The 23,337-nt window shown below is 40.4% G+C and overlaps 1 protein-coding gene across 1 annotated transcript in view; it reads left to right on the forward strand.

Annotated features, from left to right (window-relative positions):
* NBEAL1 (neurobeachin like 1) overlaps positions 1–23,337 on the forward strand; it is a 2,263,075-nt gene that overhangs the window by 564,915 nt on the left and 1,674,823 nt on the right. The window contains exon 14 of the mRNA XM_044075407.1: positions 16,197–16,280. Coding sequence (XP_043931342.1) covers positions 16,197–16,280 — 84 coding nt within the window. The remainder of the gene's footprint in view (positions 1–16,196; positions 16,281–23,337) is intronic.

Genomic DNA, 23,337 nt, shown 5'->3' on the forward strand with positions numbered 1-23,337 from the left:
AGGCCAGAGAGGCCCCGGCTGTGTCTGCTTCAGAACTCCCTACCGAAGCTAGTGTTCAGGAATTGTCGGACACCATACCTTTGGATATTTCTACCCCTGCACGTGGGGCAGCTAGGCCCCCAGCTTCTATGTCTATTAAGGCCTTCTCCAGGGCTAAAGCTGCCAAACTTTCAAAAGCTTTGCCTGCCAAATCTACATCCCAGAGGCCTTCCTCTAGTTCACAGATCCTCAGCCTTGCTGAGGACCTTATCTCCTTAATTAGGGGTTCACAACCTCACCCAGACAGGGCCTCTCAACCTCCTCCAGACAAAAGGCCCAGGACTGACCCCTCTGAACCTCACTCCTCAGATTACTCCACGGATGGATCTGATTTGTCAGACCACCAGGAAGGGGCCTACTCGCCTTATGAGGATTCAGATGCAGAGGAATCTATCCTTCGGCCTCCCTCCTGAAGAATTTTCCTTTGGGGAGACTTTACACTCCATGAGAGAGCACTTTCAATGGCAAGGTCAGGATTTCTCTGATTCTAGAAAAAGATTAAGGACCTTTTTGCATTTACCTCAGCATAGGCCCTTAGCTATACCTCCTGTTCTAAATGTAATTGATGATGTGTACAATGATGTCAGTACAGCCCCTGATTCTCTTCCTCCGGCCCCTGTCAAACCTGACAGATATTACAGGGTCCTGGATTCTCATTTCCATCTGTATAAAGCCCATGCTGCAGACCCAGAAACTATTTCTCAGGGCCCTAAAGGGGTTGCAGCCACTACTGCCAAAAATCCCCTACCCTCTGAAAGAGAGTCTAGAGCTTTAGAGAGATGGGGGAAAAAAGGTTTATACATCTGCTACTCTTTCTGCCAGGGCATTAAACAGTCAATTCCATATGATACAGTACCAAGAATTTTTGTTAGATCAACTGAATAAGAAACTTTCTTCTCCTGAACCCTTAGACCGTAAATCCCTTCAGGATTTGGTACATAACTCACAACAGGTTAGTAATCATTTTTTAAAATGTGGCTATGATGCACTGGAGGCTTCATTTAGGTCAGCTATGACTGGGGCAGTTATTCGTAGGCATGCCTGGCTAAAGGAGCAATCTTTGCCAGACCATGTCAAAGATAAACTCCTCGATGCTCCAATGGAGAAACAAAATTTATTTGGCTCCCCTGCACAGGAGATTCTAAAAAAGGTTGAAGAAAAAGCAAAATCTGTGCAAACAGTTAAAGATTTCCTGCAAGTTCAACCACCGAGGTTCAGCAGAAACTGGCCTACAAAGAATTGGTCCTTTCCAGACTCGTCCAGAGCACAGAGAGGCAGGAACAGGCCCTAGAGGCAGAGGTCAATCGAAGGGCCCCTACAGAGGCCGTCAGTGGCAGCCTGCCAACCAGAGGAGTAGTGCAACAGCTACAACTACAACCACTACTACAGGACAGACCCAATGACTTGACTCTGATTCCGCCTACCAGGGATCAACTGGAAGCACCCTTGGGGAAAGCTGGCTTTATTCTCAAAAACTGGCATTGCATTACAAAGGATACATGGACATTGCAAATAATAGACAAAGGATACAGGTTTCACTTCCGCACTTTGCCAAAAGAAGCGGAATGCCAAACCTTCCACCAAACCAGAAGGCAGAGGCTTTAAGACAAATCAGCAATTTACTTCAGATGAAAGCTATAGAAAGGGTACCATGTACAGAACAAGGCCAAGGATTTTACTCCAGACTATTCCTTGTACCAAGAAAAGAAAACCAATGGAGGCCTATTCTCGACCTGTCCGCACTGAACACTTATCTCATTGTGCCAAAATTCAAAATGCTGACCCTACAGCAACTTCTTCCCATGTTGGGCAAGGAGTCTTGGCTGGTGACTCTAGATCTCAAGGAGGCATACCTGCACGTCCCTATCCGACCAGATTGCAGAAGACACCTCAGATTTCTTGCAGGATCAGAGCATTATCAATTCTCAGCATTGCCCTTTGGCTTATCTACTGCGCCCAGAGTATTCACGAAATGCCTGGCATCAGTAATTGCACATTGCAGACTTCAGGGAATTCAAATTTATCCATACCTGGACGATTGCCTAATACAAGCGGACAACAAGAAAAAATTGTTAAAGGACTTGGCCTATGCCATACACCTACTACAGACCATGGGATACACAGTCAACATCCAAAAGTCAAGACTAGTACCATCCCAAAGGATAACCATTTTGGGTGCGGATCTGGACACAATCACCCAGATGGCTTTTCTCACAGAAGAAAAACAAAAACAACTTCCAGATTACTTCATGATTCTGACAAGACAAACTCAGCTTACTGCAAGGAAAGTCCTGCAGGCCCTGGGTTACATGGCATCCTGCATAATTGTAATTCCACATGCCAGGCTGCATATGAGGAAATTACAATGGTACCTAAGGAGTGTATGGTCTCAACACAGTCACAGTCTAGAAACCATGATACCAATCATTCCATGCCTTCAAAAGGAATTCCTGTGGTGGGCTCAGGCCTGCCAGTCCAACAGAGGGTTGCCTTTCAACAAACCAAAAACAAGGCAGACCATCACCACGGACGCCTCAGACCGAGGATGGGGAGCACACATGGAGGACAAACGTATTCAAGGCCTATGGCCTCAAGGGCAGCCAAGTATGCACATAAACCAAAAGGAAATGCTGGCAGTGAGGCATGCAATCGAGGCATTCAGACCCTTCCTCCAACAAGGACATCTGTTAGTAAGGACAGACAACACCACGGTCATGTGGTACATAAACAAACAGGGAGGCACACATTCCTACCCTCTATGCCGGATGGCTATGAATCTGTGGAATCTATGCCTGAATCTCAATATCCAGCTGCAGGCCAAATTCGTACCAGGAAAAGAAAATGCACTAGCAGACAGCTTAAGCAGAACTACCATGGATGCACACGAATGGATGCTGCATCCAGACATCTTCAAACTCATAACAAAGACATGGGGAATGCCGGAGATAGATCTGTTTGCCTCCCCACTCGACCACCAGCTGAAGACATTCTGCTCAAGGACATACCACCCACAAGCATGGAGGGTGGACTCTCTCTCTTTCAGCTGGAATGCCCTAACAGTATATGCCGTTCCACCTCTCCCATTGATGTACAAGGTTCTACTGAAGATCAGGGAGGAACAGCCAAAAGTGATACTAATAGCTCCGGACTGGCCAAGACAACACTGGTACCCACTATTGAGAAGCATGTCTCAGGCAAATCCATGGCCTCTTCCCCTATGGCCTCTTCTTCTAACGCAGAACAATTTCAAGACCCTGCATCCCAACTTGAAAACATTGCAGTTAACTGCCTGGAAAATTCCTTAAATCCCAACCAAACTGTTTTATCTCAGAGGGTGAAGGACATTATCCTGGAGGCTCGCAGACCTTCCACAAGGAAGACATACTCAGCTAAATGGAAGAGATTTCTCATTTGGAGCACATCAAAGGGCACAGATGTCACAGTGGCAAACTTAGCACACATCCTAGAATACTTAGCAGAATTGTTCCACAATGGCCTGTCTTATTCTTCCATTAAGATTCATGCTTCAGCAATTTCAGCAGAATACAATATGGATCCACCTATCTTCTCACACTCTCTTCTCAGGCAATTTTTGAGAGGGATCAAAAATGTTAAACCTCCAAGAAGACCCCCTCTACCTGCATGGGATCTCAATTTTGTGCTGGAAAAACTGACACTACCTCCTTTTGAACCAGCAGCATCAACAGACCTACAGTTTTTATCTTGGAAAACTGCATTCCTTCTGGCAATCACTTCAGCAAGAAGAGTATCTGAGTTACAAGCATTAATGGCAGTGCAGCCTTTTCTTATTTTTCACCAGGATAGAGTGTCACTAAGAAACAATCCTACTTTCATGCCAAAGGTGGTATCTAGGGTATCCTTGAACCAAGCTATTCACTTGCCTACGTTCTTCCCTAACCCACAGAACAAAGGGGAAAAACTTTTGCACACCCTGGATATACACAGACAACTACGCTACTATTTGGACAGAACGAAAACTAGCAGAAAAACTGACCAACTTTTTGTAGCATATGCAACTGGGGTGCAAGGAAGAGCAATTTCCAAACAGACAATTTCAAAATGGATAGGAAATTGCATTCACTTTTGTTACTCCTTTCATGGAAAGACAGTTCCTGAAAATATCAGGCCTCACTCCACAAGGGCCACAGCCACCACTACAGCTTTCCTACGAGGGGTGGCTACCAAGGACATTTTAGAAGCTGCTACTTGGAGCTCCGTGCATACATTTGCCAAGCATTACAATCTACCTTTATACTCCAGATCCCAAGCAGGGTTTGCAACTGCAGTGCTGCAGGGGATCTTAACTACACCATCCTTCTCTTAGTACCTCCTCCCCCAGATTGGCTGTGGTATTCTACCCATATGTTATGACTGCAGATGCATCCTTGAAGGACATAGTACAGTTTTGTACCTACCATAAATGTAGATGTCCGATAGGTATGCATCTGCAGTCAGGATTACCCACCCTCCTTCCCCTCTGTGGTATTCCTAGGGTACTTACCCCTCTTTCAGCTAGCTGGGGGAATCTATTATGGTGTATTTGTTTGTTTATACATGTATATAATTTGCAAATGTTTGGAACTTTTCAGCATTTATCCAAATTTAGCCTTCCTAGAGGGCACCTGGCATCTGGGGCAAGAAAAACTGAGGAAAATGGCGTCGGCTGATGCTTTTATACCCCAGACGCTCTGACGTTGGGGAAAGTGCGACATCAGCCGAGGCCAGACCCAGACTTTGGAATCCGGCCGACCGAAGGGCTGCCTGAGGCAGGACAACCCATATGTTATGACTGCAGATGCATACCTATCGGACATCTACATTTATGGTAGGTACAAAACTGTACTTTTTAGTCACAGGAGATATAAAAAAATAACACAGTTGGATAGATTGACACAGATGCAGAAAAACAATACTTAACTAATCTCACTATATTTTTCTGACTGACTAAAGAATTACTGTTCCCTAATTAGGTTACTTTCTACAGCAAGGCAAGATGAGGTGTGCGGTTGTGAGTGAGATCTCTGAGATCTTTTCTGTCAGGTTCCAAAAAACAAAGTGGTGCTGCAAGAGTTCCAGAATATCTCTACTAATGTCTAAAAAAAATAAATAATTTCAGTGCTGGCTATTGATTGACATCACGTCTGGTCACCTGACTCTGGTACAGTAGACACTCAGAGCTTTGCTAAGAGCTGTTACAGCATCTGAAACCTATAAAACAGTTTTAAAAACTTCCACCCTACCAGGGTAACAATTAGTTCACCCCTAAGGACAGTACAGTAAGATTCCTAGACCTGGTTTTCTCAGACTTTTTTGTCTGTCTACAATCAGACCTGTAAAATAACATCTTTATGGCGTAAACCAACCCATTATTTCAAAATTTAGCTGGACTGAGCTTAACCACTTCCCTTCCAAACTTCTATGTTAAAATGTATACATATAATCTCTTCTGTCCAACAGGACCTACTGTTGATGCATTTTTAATGCAAGCAACTTTCAAATACATTTTTAACACAATCATCCGTACAAATCAGTGTTATAGTCAAATGGCATAAAATTCTTTACAAAACTTCAGCTACCTATGCTGGCATATGGTAACACATGCATTGTCCTATTCTCCCTGGCACAGATGATACTACATTTTATCGTAACAAGTAAAAAGGGGTCTGCATGGGAGAGGTAGAATCTACACAAAAGGGTCTGGATGGAGAGGTAGAATCTGCACAGAAGTGGCTCTAGAGGGACAGAAAGAGAGAGAGATGGCATCTGCACAAAAGGTTTCTAGAGGGAGAGGAAGAGAGAGCTGGCATCTGTGCAAGAGGGGTCCAGATGGCAAAATGGCATCGGTGCAAAGGGGTCCAGATGGCGAGATGGCATCAGTGCAAGAGGGGTCCGGATGGTTAGATGGTATTGGCATGAGGGGTCCAGATGGCAAGATGATAATCAATGTAGATGAGAAAATCATAGTAAAAAGTTGGTTTGAACTGAATGTATTCTTGAGCCTTAGTGTCCACCTTTAAGTAGGGGACTCTGTTTAGTAAATCCCTTACAGATGAAACCTAAATAGATTTATGTATGTCATGGAGAGAAAAAAAATGGTGCTGGTTCCATTTATTCCAGGATTAAAAAAAGTGTTCAACCCTGACAAAGGTACTGGGGCCAGACCCATAACCATTAAAGTGGCTTATAAATGGTGAGTTGTACAACTAAAGGCACGAAAGAAATTATTTAGCTATTACTATGTAGTAAACCCAGAATATCTCTAAAGGGGTTGTAGTACAAGAACACAAGTCTGTGCAAAAGTCATTGTTAATCTCAGATGCTAGTTTGATAGTTTCTTTTAATTTGTTCAGTAAACAATATTTAGATAAAGAAATATGAGGTAAAGTAAAAAAAAAAGCTGCAGTAAATTAAATATCAAGAAAGAAACATTCCAAAAGTATTTGCAAGACTCAAGGGTGAGGTATGGAGTCAAGAAAAGAAGCAAAATTTAATTTGGCGCAATTCATATGCAGGGAAGACAGACATATTAACTTCTATACCTTCAATGAAGTCAAAGATATTTGAAGATGTATACATATGGACATGCACATACGTATATTTAGTATATGTACATACTTATATATATTAATGTATAGCTCATCTTGGACATTCAAGTTGGTATAGGTGCTATGAGGAATGAGCAAAGGAAAAAGGCAATTTCACATTTTGTGTGAAAGTTTATGTAACAGATTGCATAAACAGGATTTTGTTCAGTAAGGTTCCTCATTGCAACACTATGCCCTCCACATGGAAAGGGAGCTCAGGCATGGTGATTTTGCTAGGCTTTAAAGCTTGATTTAGAACTGGGAGAATGTGGTGTGAATTTCTTCTAGTTGTCTGGTTGTAATTTTGTAATATTTGAATGGCACTCACTGAAGCAGTGCATCTTCAATGCTGCCTTTTGAATTAATGATAAACAGTCGCTTTGCTTTCTTGCTGTAGGATGGGCTTTTGTCTTCCTTTTCCTTTACTGCATTTACTCATGATATATAAAGTAGCTTTCATTCAAGTGCTGGATCCTTGTCATACAAGAACAAGGAAGGAATTAGCACTTGAGGAATGCATCTTTTTGGTAAATTGAAAGGCAGAGATGGCATTGAAGTCTTGGCATCTTAAGGGTTGTCTTCTGGAAAATTTGAAGAGTTGTAAATGGTACAGAAGTGACTATATCCTTTAAAAGCAGGCGAGTCCAAGAATCACTTGACCCATTGTGGTAGGAAATACTTAACATAACTTGATTGTATGGGAACATTTCAGAGCCTGCCTTCTAAAACTTACAAGGTATATTAAACTTGTGCTGATAACTGCAGAATTTTTCTGAAGACTGAAGAATTCTGTATAAAGTTTAGTGTTCCTGAACAGTTTGGGATTTGCCATGTGCGCAATAGTTTGGTGCCTAGAATACCAAAAGGTATTTCCTTCCAGTCATTAATTAAAAAGTTTCATTTTGCTTGTACTTAATGATAGCATGAGAAGGCATCACTGGTTTGTAATGGACAGACCACTGAGCATATATGAATACTGTGAATCCATCTTCACATTATCCCTTATGTGATGTAACCAAGATGTAGCTGTTTATCTGACCATGTCTTTGATTAAAAAAAAATACTAAACTTCTTATTAAAGAATGAAAACACATGCACCAAATAAGAATAGAGAAGAAAACTTTGCAGTCCTGCATTCATGGAATGTCACAATGCCCGTATCAACTGTTAGAAGCACTTTAATGCTAAAACCTGGTGAAATGAAACCAATGAAATACAACCACTTATTTTTGTAGTAATCCAGTAGTAATATGTGATAGTAATACATTGCTTATTACTGATTTTTACTGTGAACAGAATTAATGGCTAGTGTCGAGTTGTAATATATGCTGCATTTTTGTACATCATAACATTTATGTGTGTGTATATGTGTGTATGTATATATATGTGTATATATATATATATATATATATATATATATATATATATATATATAGCGAGAGAGAGAGAGAAAGAGAGATAGCTGTAAATCATTTTTGATGACAGCTTTTAAACTCAGAATTTCATAGTAAACAATATAGTGGAGTTTGTTCATATTTTTAAGTCATTGTTGTGATCAAGTGATTCTTGGTTGATTTTTTTTATGCTTAGAAAAATGAAAGGTGCCAGGGGACTGTTTGGATTTGTTAGTAACTGTAAGAATAATTTTGATCAACTGGAAAAGATAGCTACAATTTAAAGACTGTGTCTGGTGGGGTAATTTGAAAGATTATCTGAATTTTGAGTTTTCTCTACAAGATTAAGCTATCAAATACAGTAATGCCACTAAATTGAATAAAACCAAGGGTTTAGGCTGGAAAAGAAAAGAATGTGTGGACGTTGTGGTATTTTGTTTTCATAGCTTCATATACCATACAATTACTGCTCACCACTCTCAAATTGTGATTTCAGAACCGCTAGGTCAAACATGCATTTTGAAATTCAGAACTCTTAAATATCCTCAAGGCATTTTTGCTGATGTAGAAGGTACATTCCTCCCACAACCCTGCACTTTATAAATACTAATTCTAAAACTGTTGTACCTCAGAGTAAGGGGAATGCCCCAAGGTACCACAAATTTGATTTAAAAAAAAAAATTAGTCACTCATTTGTAACTATGCCTTTGGAAAGTCAGTCATAAATTTAACATATTTCTACATAGCAACCTATTTTAATCTATATTCTATTGATGAGTACCTATTTTCATTTGTATTCTGTTGGTATGAGTGGTAAATTTATTTGAATGCACAAAATTGTAGAAAATTTAACAAATAAAGATTCAAAAGTTAGGTTCATAGTTATGCAGTTTCAATTTTTCCTGTGATGCTACTCTTCAATCAAGCTTTCATGGTTTCTTCATTCCCTAAATTGAGTAAATTTTGTAAGTTTGTGCTGCTGTGTGTCATCCCACTCTAGAGAGAATAGATGTGTTTGTAATCCAGGTATGATAACTGTTGAAGTTTGTGCTTTAATCATTGACCCATACTGAGTGGGTTTCCTGTTTTCATTCCCCCATCTGCCTGCTCACAATGTAGCCCTTCCTCATCCCAGCCCTTTCATTCACTCATGGCATCTGAAAGGCAAGACTATTCTTGCCTGTTTAACTGTTCTGTGCTTGAGGGTCTAGAACTCCTTAAGAGTAGCGAGACTATTCCAGGCAGCCTTTAGGAGGCATTTGTAGTCAAGCCCTAAGCTCCACATCCCTTTGGTAGCTGACAGCTGCAGTACTGTTCCAAACATGCACAGATCTATACATCTTACATTGATTAGTCGATTACTCCATGCTCTTATGCTGACTCTTTAATTGGCAGTTCCCCTTTGCTCAGTCTCTGCTTTTGTATCAGGTCAGCAACTTTACTGGCTTCACCCCCACACCCATAAGATTCTTGAGTTGACATTAGTCATGCACTCAAACCCTCACCAGACAGCTTCTGCAGTGCCTGGTAATTGATCTGTGGTTATAGGTCACAGTCAGGGCTTTTATCCCTTTGCATTATGGAGTTGGCCTACACTAACTTTTTCACTTGAATGACTGTATTTATTTATTAGTGGTTACAAATGCAAAGTGAATTTACAAAGTTCAGGCCTTATGTGCAGATCAGAAATACCTGTTTGTAGCATGATAGGCTAGTACTTAAAACTGGAGGCTTATTTTCTACAAAATGGGATTCAAATTTCAACCTAAATGAAGCTGCTACTTTTCATATTTGATGTTCAGAATGCAATGGTGAGAGAGAGCGAAAGATATATATGTACTGTATATGGAAAGAGGCCATTAGTTATCTTATTAAATTGTAAAATTCCGTGTATTTTCTTATATGGTTCCAGTCTCCCTCCAAATCTTGCAGCTAAGAACCTTGGCCATCTGGTTTGTCAACTGTCTTGTTTTACTACAAAAAAAAAAAAAAAAAAAGTTAAAGGCTTGCTAATATTTTATGTGGATTTGTTGGGGGAAGGAAGCTGCTGCAACTAAACCGGTTCCTTTAAGACTTTGCATTGAAAATATTTCATACTTTAAGACACTAATCTTTGCTCATCCAGGCAAATGCTTATCCTTTGTTTGTTACTGAGATCTTTATGACGTTGTTGCTTAACAAAGTTGTTCTTTTGAGATGTAAATATAGCGAATCTAATGGAAATCGTATTTCACCTCAGATTATTATATGACTTCCTTCTATTCTCCTGTTTTTCAGCATTCGTTCCATTTCATTTCAGAAATTTCAAGGAGAGTTCTTTACCAGGACCCCCCACCCACCCTGCTGTCTTTCTCCTAGATTCATAGAGAGTAGTCTGGAATAATTTAGTAACCGAGTTTCTAACACAGGCAGCAGTAGTGTGTTCTGCGAAAATAGCATAACATTTAAACCAGTGACCAATTTTAAATATGCTGTTGTATAAATGATGCTGCTGTATCGTAAGTAACCTTTACATTTTCATAGATGGTTTAGTATTTTTTCTTCAATTTGTAGTCTTTCAGTCTTATTTTCCAAAAGAGTAGTGAGGTGGTTGGGTGTTGCTGTATGTTCAGCTTGCATGCGCCTAATAATTTCTATCGTAGCTATTTGCCATTGTTCAGTGCCAGAGTTTCAGTTTTCTCAGTCGTTGAGTCTGTTTGGAATCCGTGAGTACATGCCTACAGAGAAGGTGATGTAAGAGACCAAGAGCAGTGGTAAGTAAGCATTACTTTGGATGCGGTTAATTTACTGTGTACACATTAGCCAATACTCATATGGTGCAATATGGTTTATTTCATTAATATGTATTCCTTGGCAGTGAATGTGTTAGAAGCTTCTGAAAATGACAAAAGTGCAAACCACTAAAAATACTAAATTGGTTATGTTTCTGTTTAGGGTTTCTAGGGTGAGTTATTTGATTTTTAAAAGCATGAGTGTGTGCTAGGCACTTTTCAATATTTCTTCTTCATGGCGTATGGTTTCATACATGTGCTGCTACTACATATGTTATACTTTTATTTGTTCAGTTTTGCATTTTATTTTGGCCTGTACTGACTATAGCAAATTTCTTTTATGCTAACAAAGTTAAATGTTATATGCTTTATAGAGTTATCTTTTTGGAATTTAATCCCTTTTCCACTCCATTTGTTCTTTTCTCAAATAATTTTGCACTCAGGTGTGCAGGCAGACATGCTCTGTACTGGTGTGCATAGTGACTTCATAGTCTGCAACATAAAGCACTAGGCGTTAAGCTCCAGTTCACGCAATTCAATTGTTACTTTTGACTAGTGCCATGGAAAAGTTTACATATTCAGTTCTTAAAATAACAAAGCTTAACTGTTCATAGGACTTCCAAGTAAATAGCAAGACCTGCATCAGCATTGTTTGTATTGCTTTGGATACACAAAAAAATCACTGATATAAGTGCCAGCAATTCATTCTGGCCACCTGCATGCATGAGACAAACTGACTTAACTTATTGTCAGGAGGAAGAGAACTGATGAAAATATTTAGTTCGGGTATCTGTAGGGAGGATCCCACACGCATCCCCAAATTCTTGTTTGTCTAGTCAGAATACTAAAGAAGCAGAGTGTAGGCTGCGGAAATGTCCTTCTGGTCCCTAAATACTGCAGGTTTGCCCTAAGCCAGTGAGGGCTCATTCTCAAGCACATTATCTGCTTCAGTGAGTTATATGGATCCAGAGAAAGGGCATTCTCTGGATGTAAATGTTGCCCTTCTGATGGTCATTTGTCCAAAGCATATCCACAATTGATTGCACCGATCCCCAGGAGTGATTGAGATTGTGGATGAGATGTAGTTCTGCTTATAAATGCATCCACTTTCAGGTAACCTATGAGTCAACTTGAGATTGTACTTGGGACCATGAATATTTCAGGAGGAACCTGTCCCCCTCCTTTGCTTCAAAGGAGATTGAGGAAGTGGGAGTCATTATCTCAGAGATAGACAACAAGTCTTCCCCACTGTGCAGCTTCCTCCACATGTGACGTCTTGATTTAGGGTAACCTTGAGGTACATAGTCTTATATGATCTAACCTATGGCCCTCTTCTACTCACCGAAGTGTCTCAGTGGATGTCTTGCAAAGGGGGGGAGTAGGAGTCATACGTTATGCCCTCCCGAGCAATTCCATAAGGATGGTATATGCAGCCTTGAAGCACTCAGCCTCTTTTCCGGCAGTTCTAAGTAAGGCATATGCTCCTGATAAACTGTATGCTGAGGGGAACAAGATCATGAACAAAGTCAAAGAAAACTTTCTCATTCAATCTACGCCACAGTGAAGCTGAATTAAATCGTGTTACTTCATTTCCGGTGCAAAGACACATACAGAAAAATATTTTAGTAAAAAATAATTTGACATCACAAAACATGCAAGACATAAAAATATAAATAGAACGTATCGATATTGCACAGTGTATATCACACTCTTGGATTTCTCTTAGGGTAAAGGTAAGAACTGACAATTACACATCAGTGTGAACATTGACCATCTATATTGCACTCATATGAACTGAGTAAAATTAGTGAAATTAGTATTCCTGATCAGGCTGACCTATACATTCCTAGGTGAAGGGAGGGGTAAAGGAGTTGTCTTTCTTCTAGTCTGCCTGTCAAGCGGAGTTTAGTAGTCTAATGGATAAGGGGAAGAAACGGTTTAGCCTGGAAGTCTTGCGGTGCATACTTCTGTATCTTCTACCTGAGGATAGGTGGGAGAACATGCCATCTGTGGGATGGGTAAAGTCATTTGTTATCTTTCTGGATCTTCCTATGCAATGAGTCTCCTGCAAGCATGTTTATGCCAGCTTCCTGTGTGATCTCTTTTTGGTCTGGCCTAGGAGCCAGAGATCCCAACATTTCTGTCTCCAAAAAGAGTCTAAAGCTTTGAACAGGATGGGCTGGAGAGCATTCTCCTGTACCAAACCATAAGTTAAAACCGTCACCTATGAGTTTGTTACCTAGATTTCTGGTTTACTAAGAAGACAAGGCAGTGTAGAAGCATTCTTCTCCTGTAGTCTGAGTTCAAAGAAATTGTATTTAAAACTGTGTTTACCATGTCCAATGTGAGCAATTCACATGGATTGTTGTGGTTTGTTTGTGCTGATGCTGTAGCTGTTCCTGATGTCCAGGCATGTGTTTGCACAGGATAGCCAGCCTGTGATTATCCATCCTTAAGGAAGTTGGGCAAGCCTCCCCCTGAAGAATGTTTTAGGAGGAGGTTTTATTTGTACGCCGGAGTTGTGGAATGACCTATGCAGAGGAGAAGCAGGCCACTTATACTTTGAAGGATGTCTGCGAACCCAACCCTTTTATCTACCTCTCCCCACTGCTGTTTTGCTAGGCCTAGACAATCCGAAATAAGAAACTCTTCCTTAGACTGAAGAAGAGTGTCATGTAGTCTTGCTGCCTCCAGTGATGCCAGCCAAATCGCCTGATAGTGATTTCACCCTTCTGTCTTACACATTCTTAACTACTGTCAGAAGCTGCTCATGAGTGTGGGAGTGTCTTGAGTTTGCCAGGCTTCATGTGCCATTGCAGCAAACCAGCACGTCTTTGACAGTGGTCATGAATGGCCAAGTCTTAAGTGTTTGTGGTCATCTGCCAGAAAACTCTTCAAAGAGCTGCTGGGATAGGCCATATCTTTACTGTTTTAGTGACTTTAGAGAATGTCCACCCTTCAGATTGAGGCGGGTGGTTGTATTGCAAGTTTTTTTCTCCTGTTGAATTGGTCAGAATGCTTCTTTACCATCCTGGACCTTGGCAATTTCAGTAGGCACATTCAGTATGTCAAGCAGTAGAGGATTGTGGCCATGCTCCTGCTGACACAGGATGGCTGGATGTAGATGCTGAATATGATGAATGCCGAGGTCTACAAATTTTGGATCACTCTGGAGCATCATGTATGTTTTGGGATGCTTATTAAAGTTTTAGCCATGGTGGTGAAACCTTGTAAAATAAAAGCTTCATGTGTTCCTGGGTGACTGGCTCATGAGTGGCCCATGAAGGAACATATAGCATCCTTGGACTAGATGACTGCAATCCCTGGGTGTAATCATAAACAGGGAGGAGTCTAAAGAAGATTGATTGCCTTCATTAACATGAAGCTGGGTATGCACTCCATTGTCTGTTTCTGCTTGCAGGTAGAACCAAGGAACTCATGAATTAGGCAGTCTAGGAGAGGAAGTAGTTCATGCTCATACTTGTACTCCTGTATTTTCTAGGCTTCATAGTTGTTACAGTTCTCACCATATCATTTGTTCATGTGAGGGTATGGGTGTTCTAGTGGGCTGTATGGTGTCTGTGACTGCAGAAGTCTGTACATGCTAATTGATCTTCTGGTGTAATGCCTGTTGCTGTAATGGTGATAAGTTCCTTACAGGCTGTGTGTGCCATCCATTTAAGCAGCCAAATCCCCTGAAGTTGCTGATGAGGATGTTTCACTGGCATGGTGGAGAGCCCATTTTTCTTTCTCCATAGTATGGTGGGTGTGGTCTTCTGCTGAAGCCAAGGCTCTATATCAGCCAGTTGGAACAATGTGCAGCCCTCCTGATGCAAAGGAGAACTGTTTCTGGTCATCCCATAGTTTCACTTTGATATCTATTCTGTCTTGTAGTATGATAAACAGATAAGGGGTTGCAAGGTTGTACCACCTCTTCAGAAAAAGCATTCCATGTGTAGTATTGGGCCATAGACCAGGGAATCGGTCAATATTTTACATCTCACATGAACATGTAAAATGTTAATGTTCTCTGAGCTGGTTCTGCGATCATTTTCTTCTGCTATAGAATCAAATCAAATCTTTGGTTAGCACCTAAATCTCTACTCCTTGCTCAAATGAGGGCTGAAAAGAGTGTGATTTCTGGCAGTATAGAAGCCCTCCCTGTACAAATCAGAGGTTCAGTCCTCTGATCTGGCTGGGTTTCTATTTCAAAAACCCCTCCCATAACTTGGTATCTAAACTTTGTGAATGAAAGGCTTGTCTATCCCAGTTCAAACCTGATAAAATTCTGGTGCTGAAGTTGGTATTTTGGAAGATACTTTTTTTTTTTTCTCTCTCTTGTACCGTCACATCTGTTGTTAACATCTTGGAGCTTCAGGCCTTCATATGCAGGAAATTTTATCTGGACTTTACAAGTATCAGTTGTCCTTCAAGTCTGACCAGGTTTTCTTCCCAAAAATGTTTGTATGCTAGGCCATAAACCAAAGGCAAAAGGCCCTTCACAACCTGGATGTGCACTGTCAACTCAGATTGTATATGAATTGGTTCCATGAGTTTGGACAGCTGTTCATTTGTTCTGTTTAGAGGACAGAAGGGTTTTCAGTTGCAAGCCAAATGCCAGTCCATGCAGATTAACTGCATCATCTTTTACCATGAGGCTTCTCACCATTCTTTGAAAAAGGCAGTGGGTTCTTACAGTGTTTGTTTTAAACGTGTTCCTAGTGTAGATGTACCATGGCTACTTGGTCACTTGTGCACACCTTCACCAAGCATTGCCAATACCCTAAGCCTTTTTTTCTTGGCTTCTTCCATCCTTTTGGATTTTCTGCTCAAATTTCTGCCTACCCATAAGACCCTTCGATGAGAGTTTCAGCTCTTAGAATGTCTTGTATATTTCAGATACATTACCATGTCTATTGGTCTGTGAGGTGGCGATGGAGTCTCCAGCCAGTAGATGTGATTATGTAGTTCTGACAAGTATGTTATTTATGACTGTTGTGATTGTTGGGCTCAGGAAGGGTGAAGTGTCCTTTTAAAATTTGATATCATAGCATTTGCACTCATGCCCCTTAGTGTGGAAGGTTTTGAGTCAAAATGCTGAATTGCAACAGTAAGACTGGATGAGCCCAATCTTAGAACAACCAAGAGGAGGAGGTTCTCTTTGTATATCAGTTGGTACTAAAAGAACACATCTTTCTCTTTTCCTTTTTTTGTATTTTAAACAATACGTGCTGTGGTGCCTATTACATTCACATCACTGGGCCTCTGATTTTCTTTCCTAAGAGGTGAATGATGGAAATGTGTATAAAATATGTATGTGCCAATGCTGTGTTTAAATGCTTATTAATTGTTGCATTTATTTTTCTTGATTTTCATTTAATAATTAGGTCTTTCAAGCTCGATTGGATTTTCTTGCGGTGTCAACCATCAAGGCCTTTACTGCTGTAATGCACAAATCCCCAGCTGCAAAGGTAATGGAGGGGTGCAACTGTTTTGCTTGACTGTAAGTTTTAGAAGGGATTAAAATGGCATTTTCTATTTGCTGCATTAGGAAGCATCTAGAGAGATGGAGTGTATTGGGTACTGTGGATTAATGAGTTAGACTGAGTTATTATAGCTCGCAAACTATAAACTTTTTTTTGTTTGTTTGTTTTGTTTTTTTTTGTGAACATGATGCTCTTATTTTAGAAAATCAAGGTTTCAGTTTAGTCCAACAGGCACGTTGGTATAAACAGCAAAGCAGGGTGTCGGCCTGTACTGAAAATGCCAAAGTCGAGAATTACCACATATGGTGAATGAGCATATTGGATAGAGTCCACCTGTCCCTTAAAGATTAAGGGTCAGGACAAACTGCATGCTTCTAGGAATCATTTGACTAAATATGACCGGTCAGAAGTATCATATCAGAAAAAGCCATTTTCATGGCTACCACATTTATCTATCTTTGAATAAAGCTTTAAAAAAAATCAGAAAGGAGGTAGATGATATAATCAAACATGAAAACGTGATACTGTTTAACCGGGTCTATATTATATTATCACACGCCTACAAAAGCGTACGATAAATAATTGACCCCATGTAAATGAAAGCTTACAATGTTGAAACCTCAGAACAGTGATTTTTTTTTTTTTCCAAGGGAAAAGAAATCGCTGTTCTGAAATAAAAAAAAATAAAAAAAAAAAAAAACTTTAAAACATTACATAATGCAGGGGGCTTTGCTCCCCACCCCTCTACTTAAATATACCAACTCCGGGATCGCACTTGTTGTTTGTCTTTCGGCTTTTCCCGGTAAGGGGTCGCCACAGCGGAACTCCGGTCCGCTAATGATTGGCAGATTTTTACAAAACGCCGGTGTGCCAGCTCGATGCCCAACCTTCAACGAAGGCACGCCCATTTACGTATGCATGTCTTTCGAATGCTACCCAACTGCGGGGAGGACATGCAGACTCCACATAGAAGGTACTCCCAAGCCCAGCCGAGAATCGAATGGGAGAACCTCTTGCTAAGAGGTAACGCTACCACCGTACCACTGCTGCATCACTGCCGAAAATGGCAAACTAACAAAAGCGGCCAAGCAAATTCTTTCCCAGGGAAAGAATTTGTTGAAAAGCCTCTTCGCTAGTTTGCCTTTTCGCTGTTCTCGGTTCGATCAATATGCATTCGACAGACTGCGTCTGCGATCTGGTAATAGGGAACCGTTTAACCCCGCTGTTCCCATGAGAAAATCATGGTTTCAGTACATGTCTTTGAAAAGTTCAGTGTCTGTAGAGAACAATAACTTTGGAAACCATCCCATCCTTTAAGTATCTACGAATTCAGCTTGAACATTCACTTAACTTGCAACAGCATTCTACCCAAGTTAACAAATGGTAGCTGCAATAAGTACAAATAAAAGTACTAAATCAAAGATGAATAAAAACTGTTGTGGGGGAAAATGTTGTACTTGCACAGCTTAGAGTACATCCACCCTCTGATTGTGATAGCAAACCTTCCTTCCAGACAATACCCAACAGCATAGCCAAGCCTCATCAGCCAGGCTGTCATAGGGAACTCCATTGGCCAACCTCATCAGCCTGGCCGTCATAGGGAACACCACTGGCCAACCTAATCATCCTGGTGCTCATAGGGAACACCATTGGCCATCCTTATCAGCCTGGTGTTCATAGGGGACACCATTGTCCAAACTTGTCATCCTAGCCTTCATAGGGAGCACCACTGGCCAATCTCATCAGCCTGGTCTTCACAGGGAACAGCACTGGCCAATCTCATCAGCCTGGCCTTCATAGAGAACACCAGTACTCAGTGTTGTAAAATGCTATATGGGTTCCCATTAAGCAAAGACGCTTACTTAAGAAAAAAAACTTCCTTTACATGTAAAATTTGAACTTGGAAACATTCCACTACTTTGCCAGTGAGCTTACTGAAAGAATCCTCTGTATATAACCTGAGATCACAATCCTTGACCACCACAACAAACACTCTACTCTATTGTCCAAATCACTATTTCTTATCTGTAGCCCCTTGCAGTTGGGATTCCTTTCTACCTCAACTTAAGTCAGTTTCCCCATTCAGTAAATTCCATGAAAGTCTTTAAACACTTTTGCAGTTATTTTTTGCAATATGCAGTCTATTTGAAATTGTATGCAGCCAAGCACTCGCAATGATTTTTTCTGCTCTTTTTGGCTCCTCACAGCTGTCCTTTTTTAGCTTCTTCCAAGATGTTTCCTTGTCTGCTGGATCCACTTCAGCATCCCTGTGGGTTACTTCCAGGGAGATGGAAGACAATAAAGCAGTATCATACTGCTTTTGGGGAAAATTTTAGTCTTAACACCACCTATTCTTGCACACTCAACCTGTGTCCAGGGGTTGTGCACAGCATTTTTCCCACTTCTCAGTGTGCACCTCAACCATGACTTGTGTTTCTAACAGAGCAACACCTCTTACAAGTTTTTAGCCACTACCAAGTAACTAATGTAATACGCACAACCATCCACCCTGCCTATGTCAAGTATCTAAGCTGGGCCATCGCTAAAGTCTTCTGAATAATTAGGTATAACTAGTAGTAGTAATTATTTTCCATTGACCTTATCCCACAGTGTCTTGCTGACTTCTGCAATCTTGTCTTATTCTAACTTGCATCACCCTCATCCTCCCTTCCCTAATACCCCTTTCCAAACTAACCAGTCATTAATCTTTTGCTTCAACTTTCCCATTACTGAATGTCCCCATCTTCCACATATTATGTGTATAATGTATGTACTGTCTTACAATAACCAGATGCCAGCAATGCAGAAAATAAGTATTTTGTATAGCTGTACTGTTTTTATTTTTTGTTCTGTTGCAAATATTACATTGTCCAGGTTATCTTTACTAGGTCTCTAAATTTGATTGTTTTCCTATGATTTTATCTTGTTCTAGCTGAGTTTGAAAATGGTCCATTTGGATCAGAGCTATACCCCAATTAACAAATTAAAATAAATATGTAAAAAAATGGTCTCTAGCATTTGTATTGTAGGCTATTTAACCAACCCTGTTTGTTACATCCTTGTGAAAGGTGTTCCTTTCTTTCATAATCATGATAAACTCTAGTAGCAGTTACATAGGTTATGTAAGTTCATATCTGTCATTAGTGTAAGTTATCAGCTTATAATTTCTTTGTATTATCTTTAAAGTAGTCTTTTTCAAATTTTCCTTCTTTCCGATTTTAATTTCCCTTTAATTATTGTCCATTTATTCCAGATACATAGCCTCCCAATCTGTAGTTCTTACAGTGAATCTCTCTTCTGTTGACTACTCTTTTTTTTTTCTTCAATATCCTTAAAATAAATCTTTCAGTAATTGGTATATTCATTTTAGTACTTGTGGGACTTTGGCAGAGATTTTAGTACATCAGAAGTTTTAAAGAGTTCTGTACTTTGCAGTCTTAAGGTATGAATTTCTGGCAGCTTTTCCACAGAGCTGTGGTTTGGCACTTGCAGTCACCAATTCCACTGGGTTCTTCTGTGCCTTTTTCTTGTGCTTCCTGCCATCATGGTAATACTTTTTGGGGAGTGTTTGCCATTTCTAATGAACATTCTCTTTTGCAACATGTTAATTTCACTAGTCAGTTATTTTGCTTTGAGAGACCTTCTGCAGTGGGGAAAATAATGTGGGACATCTTTCCCCTGACTATTCTCAATTGCCAAGTCCTGTGCTCTTGAGAGCATGCCACGTCTAGCGTCCATTGATAGCTTACAAAAAGTTAGAGGGAGTGCATGCCTTGAGTCCCTCACCTCTTTTCAGCCGCTCACAGTTAGGATCAACTGCTAATGTTCCTCCAGTGGATTCCTAAAACTGTTAGATTGTCAAAATACTTTAATATTTCCAAGACATGAGTCAAGACCATCACTGGCACTACCAGGCCAGTCCTTTAGCCTCATGTCTGCTTGCATCAGCAGTCTTTAAAGTATGGCCCAGGTATTTTTTGTTACCTCTTCTTACTTTCAGGTGCCTTTGAAAGTCAGGTTCATTGAGAAGCAGTATTTCTGATCCCTAGCACTTGACAGTAGAGTTTACTGTGGTCCTATTGGATTAATTCCTTTTACTTTCCATCAGAGGTTATTAAACAACTTTCAAGGCTGTTCTCTCTACATTTGGACCCTCAGTTGTTCTCATGTCACTTCTGGACTTGGAGAATTGGAACAGTGTTTAATGGGAGATGGCCATGAATGTGGTAGGGCATCCTGTAACATGTCAATCGGGGAGAGGGGGGCAGTGTACAGTGTCTAGTCAGTCTAGTCAGAGCTGGCTTTATATAAATGGAGGGGGTCCCTCTGCAGAGATTAAAAATGGGACCTCCCAGTAAGACTGGGTCAGAATCACCTTGTGTAGTCATGGGTCAAAGCTTTTGAAGGACTTGAAATCCTGTGATACATTGTATGCCTTATTTTTGAAAGATAAATGCTTATTAATTATTCATTTTGTTTTCTCTTCTGCTAGCCAAATGTTTCATGTATGTGCTCATCAGTATGTGTGCACCCACAGGTGAAACTGGTAATGATTATTTTTATCACACACACATAACTGACTCTGATCCTGACAAGCCAGCTCTACCACAGGCTGTGTACTTGCACATATAGTTGCATACATATTCACTCTCGTATAGCATGTTTACTTCCTGGCATATTGTAGGAATGCTGTTTCATGTACTACGTGTCTTTGGGAGTTTGTTGGAGGAAACCAGAGCACCTAAATAAAACTCCGACAGAAATGGGAAGGATATGGAGTCTCCACATAGAAAGAGCCACAACCTGGAGCTCAACCAGAGAACCAATTGCTGTAATAGCAATGTTACTCAGTGCCAGTGTTCATTTTTTTGTGTACATCCCATCCATAATGCCAGAAGGCTGTTTATTGTGTACAGTGCTGTTGATTATGATGGAAAGTAAAAGAAATGTCCAACTTGTCTTCCATACACTGCCGCATCCCCCCTCACACCCACTCATAAGCCATAGTAGTAATTTGTTTTATATTCATTTTAGTAAATACGATGCATTGTATGATACTGCTGCTACCAAGACAGATCTGTGATCATTCAGCAGTGATAAAAGTAACTACTGCTGCTGGTTTATCCACAGATGACCTCTGTACTCTACAGTTGCAGCCTGTTTGATGGTGTACACTTCAGGCATGCAATTGTGATAAAAAGGCCACAGTAAAGTATTTTGGTTTGTTTCACACGTGCAGCAGAGTAAGCCATTTTCATCCACAGGCTGGACCCATACCCAACAATTTCCAACAGTTTGATTGCTTATAGTACAATAAAAAATAATGACCACAGTAATTAATTTTGTATTTAGATACAACTCTTTCAGTTAAGTATCCAGCTGAATTTGTATTAATGCACACTACTGTGCAAAAACAAATTAATGGCAATCATTTTCTTGCTTCCAGTCAGACTCTAAACCCAGCATTTATAACCACTTTGTGTACAGCTTGGATATCTGATTGTAAAATTAAAATTGTCACAGAAATGTATTTCAAGTTTTTCACACAAGTGCTTAGTTGCCCTGCCAAGCCTTGTACCACTCAGAAGCAGAGTCCCATTTCATTTTGGAAAATACTATTAACTGTCACCAGTTTTTATGCTTTATTGTTTGCTGAAACGTAAGATAACTATAGCGTATCCTGAGCAGGTAATCAAACATGAGAAACACTCCTTAATATTTCCTAAGTAATTCTGAGCTTGTGCAGACAGACAAAAGACAGAAGATGAATTACACTAAATTCTTTTTTTCTGGCTACCCAAGTTTGCAGTTGTTTTAAAAACACTAGTACAAGACTGTCATTAAAAAGTATAATTTGTGCACCTTAAAATTATTTTTCTAGTAACTGGTGGGGGGGGGGGGTGGTCCCAAGAGGTTTGGGTAATTACTCAGCTTGCCCCTCCCCAACTCCAGCCTTGGGTCTAGTACTGGTTCTGACAGTTTGTATGATGGACTGAGATTGATTCTAGCTCCATGAGGACGTTCATCTTTTTCATAATCCTTGATCCAGTGGCGTCTGAGGATTGCGAGAATTTTCTTGCATTGGTTAATAGGAGTAGTTCTCACCCCCACCAAAAAAAAAAATCTTGCATTTTTGCACAGTATGAGGGGCTTGACAAACATCACCCTTCTGGGTCAGACGGAGAGGAAGAATCCTCCACCTTCACCAGCCCTCTTCCAGAAAATGCCTTTTTGGGAAACCCTGAGAAGTGTACCTTCCAGTTTCACAAGACATCCATGAGTACCTATTTGTGTCTGACAGAAGATGAATCCTCTGTGATTCTCTTCTCCTTTGTCCTCTTTTAAAGGAACCATGTTCCCAAACCTGGAAATCTTCAGACTCAAGCCCTCACTCAGATCTCGGGAAGATTTGCCATCTTTTCCAGATTCCTCCCTATGTGGTTCCCATGTAGAAAAATAAGTAGTCATATTCCTTTTGTTGTTTATGATTTCACCGTATTGAGAATGTAAAGTAATGGACATGGATAAGTGGGTCTGCTTTTCAGCTATAATAGCCTTAAAGGTCCTTTAACAACCCTTCTGATTTACTCACTTTCAGATATTTTCTATTGACCAGGTTTTAGAGAACCTAGTCTTTTGCTTCTGTCCTCAAATCAGGCAGGGTTGCATTAAGCATCTAGAGTATTCTTCCATATAGTTTTGTGAAAACATTGATGCCAAGGACAAAGCAGACTGAGTTACTAGCTTCTGTCTCTGAAGCCATTTTGCAGAATCAGTTTAGTTAAGTCATTAATGTGAACAGCGCTGTTTATGCTTTGTTAATCAGATCTACATCACTAGTTGTGTGGATCACCTTGTCTTTTTCATGCCTGTAACACTTGAAAGGTACAACACAAGTAGAGCTTTTGTTCTACAGTAACCTAATCACAGTACTGAATTTGTGGTGTTTAGTGCCATGACTGAGCACATTAAATGTGACACTGTGACTTCCACTGAACAAGGAATGCAAAAATGTTTTTCTTGTTCAGTTGATGAGCTTTTC

This window comes from Protopterus annectens, chromosome 6.part1, assembly GCF_019279795.1.
Source record: "Protopterus annectens isolate FY-2018-M chromosome 6.part1, PAN1.0, whole genome shotgun sequence".
NCBI classification, from domain to species: Eukaryota; Metazoa; Chordata; order Ceratodontiformes; family Protopteridae; genus Protopterus; species Protopterus annectens.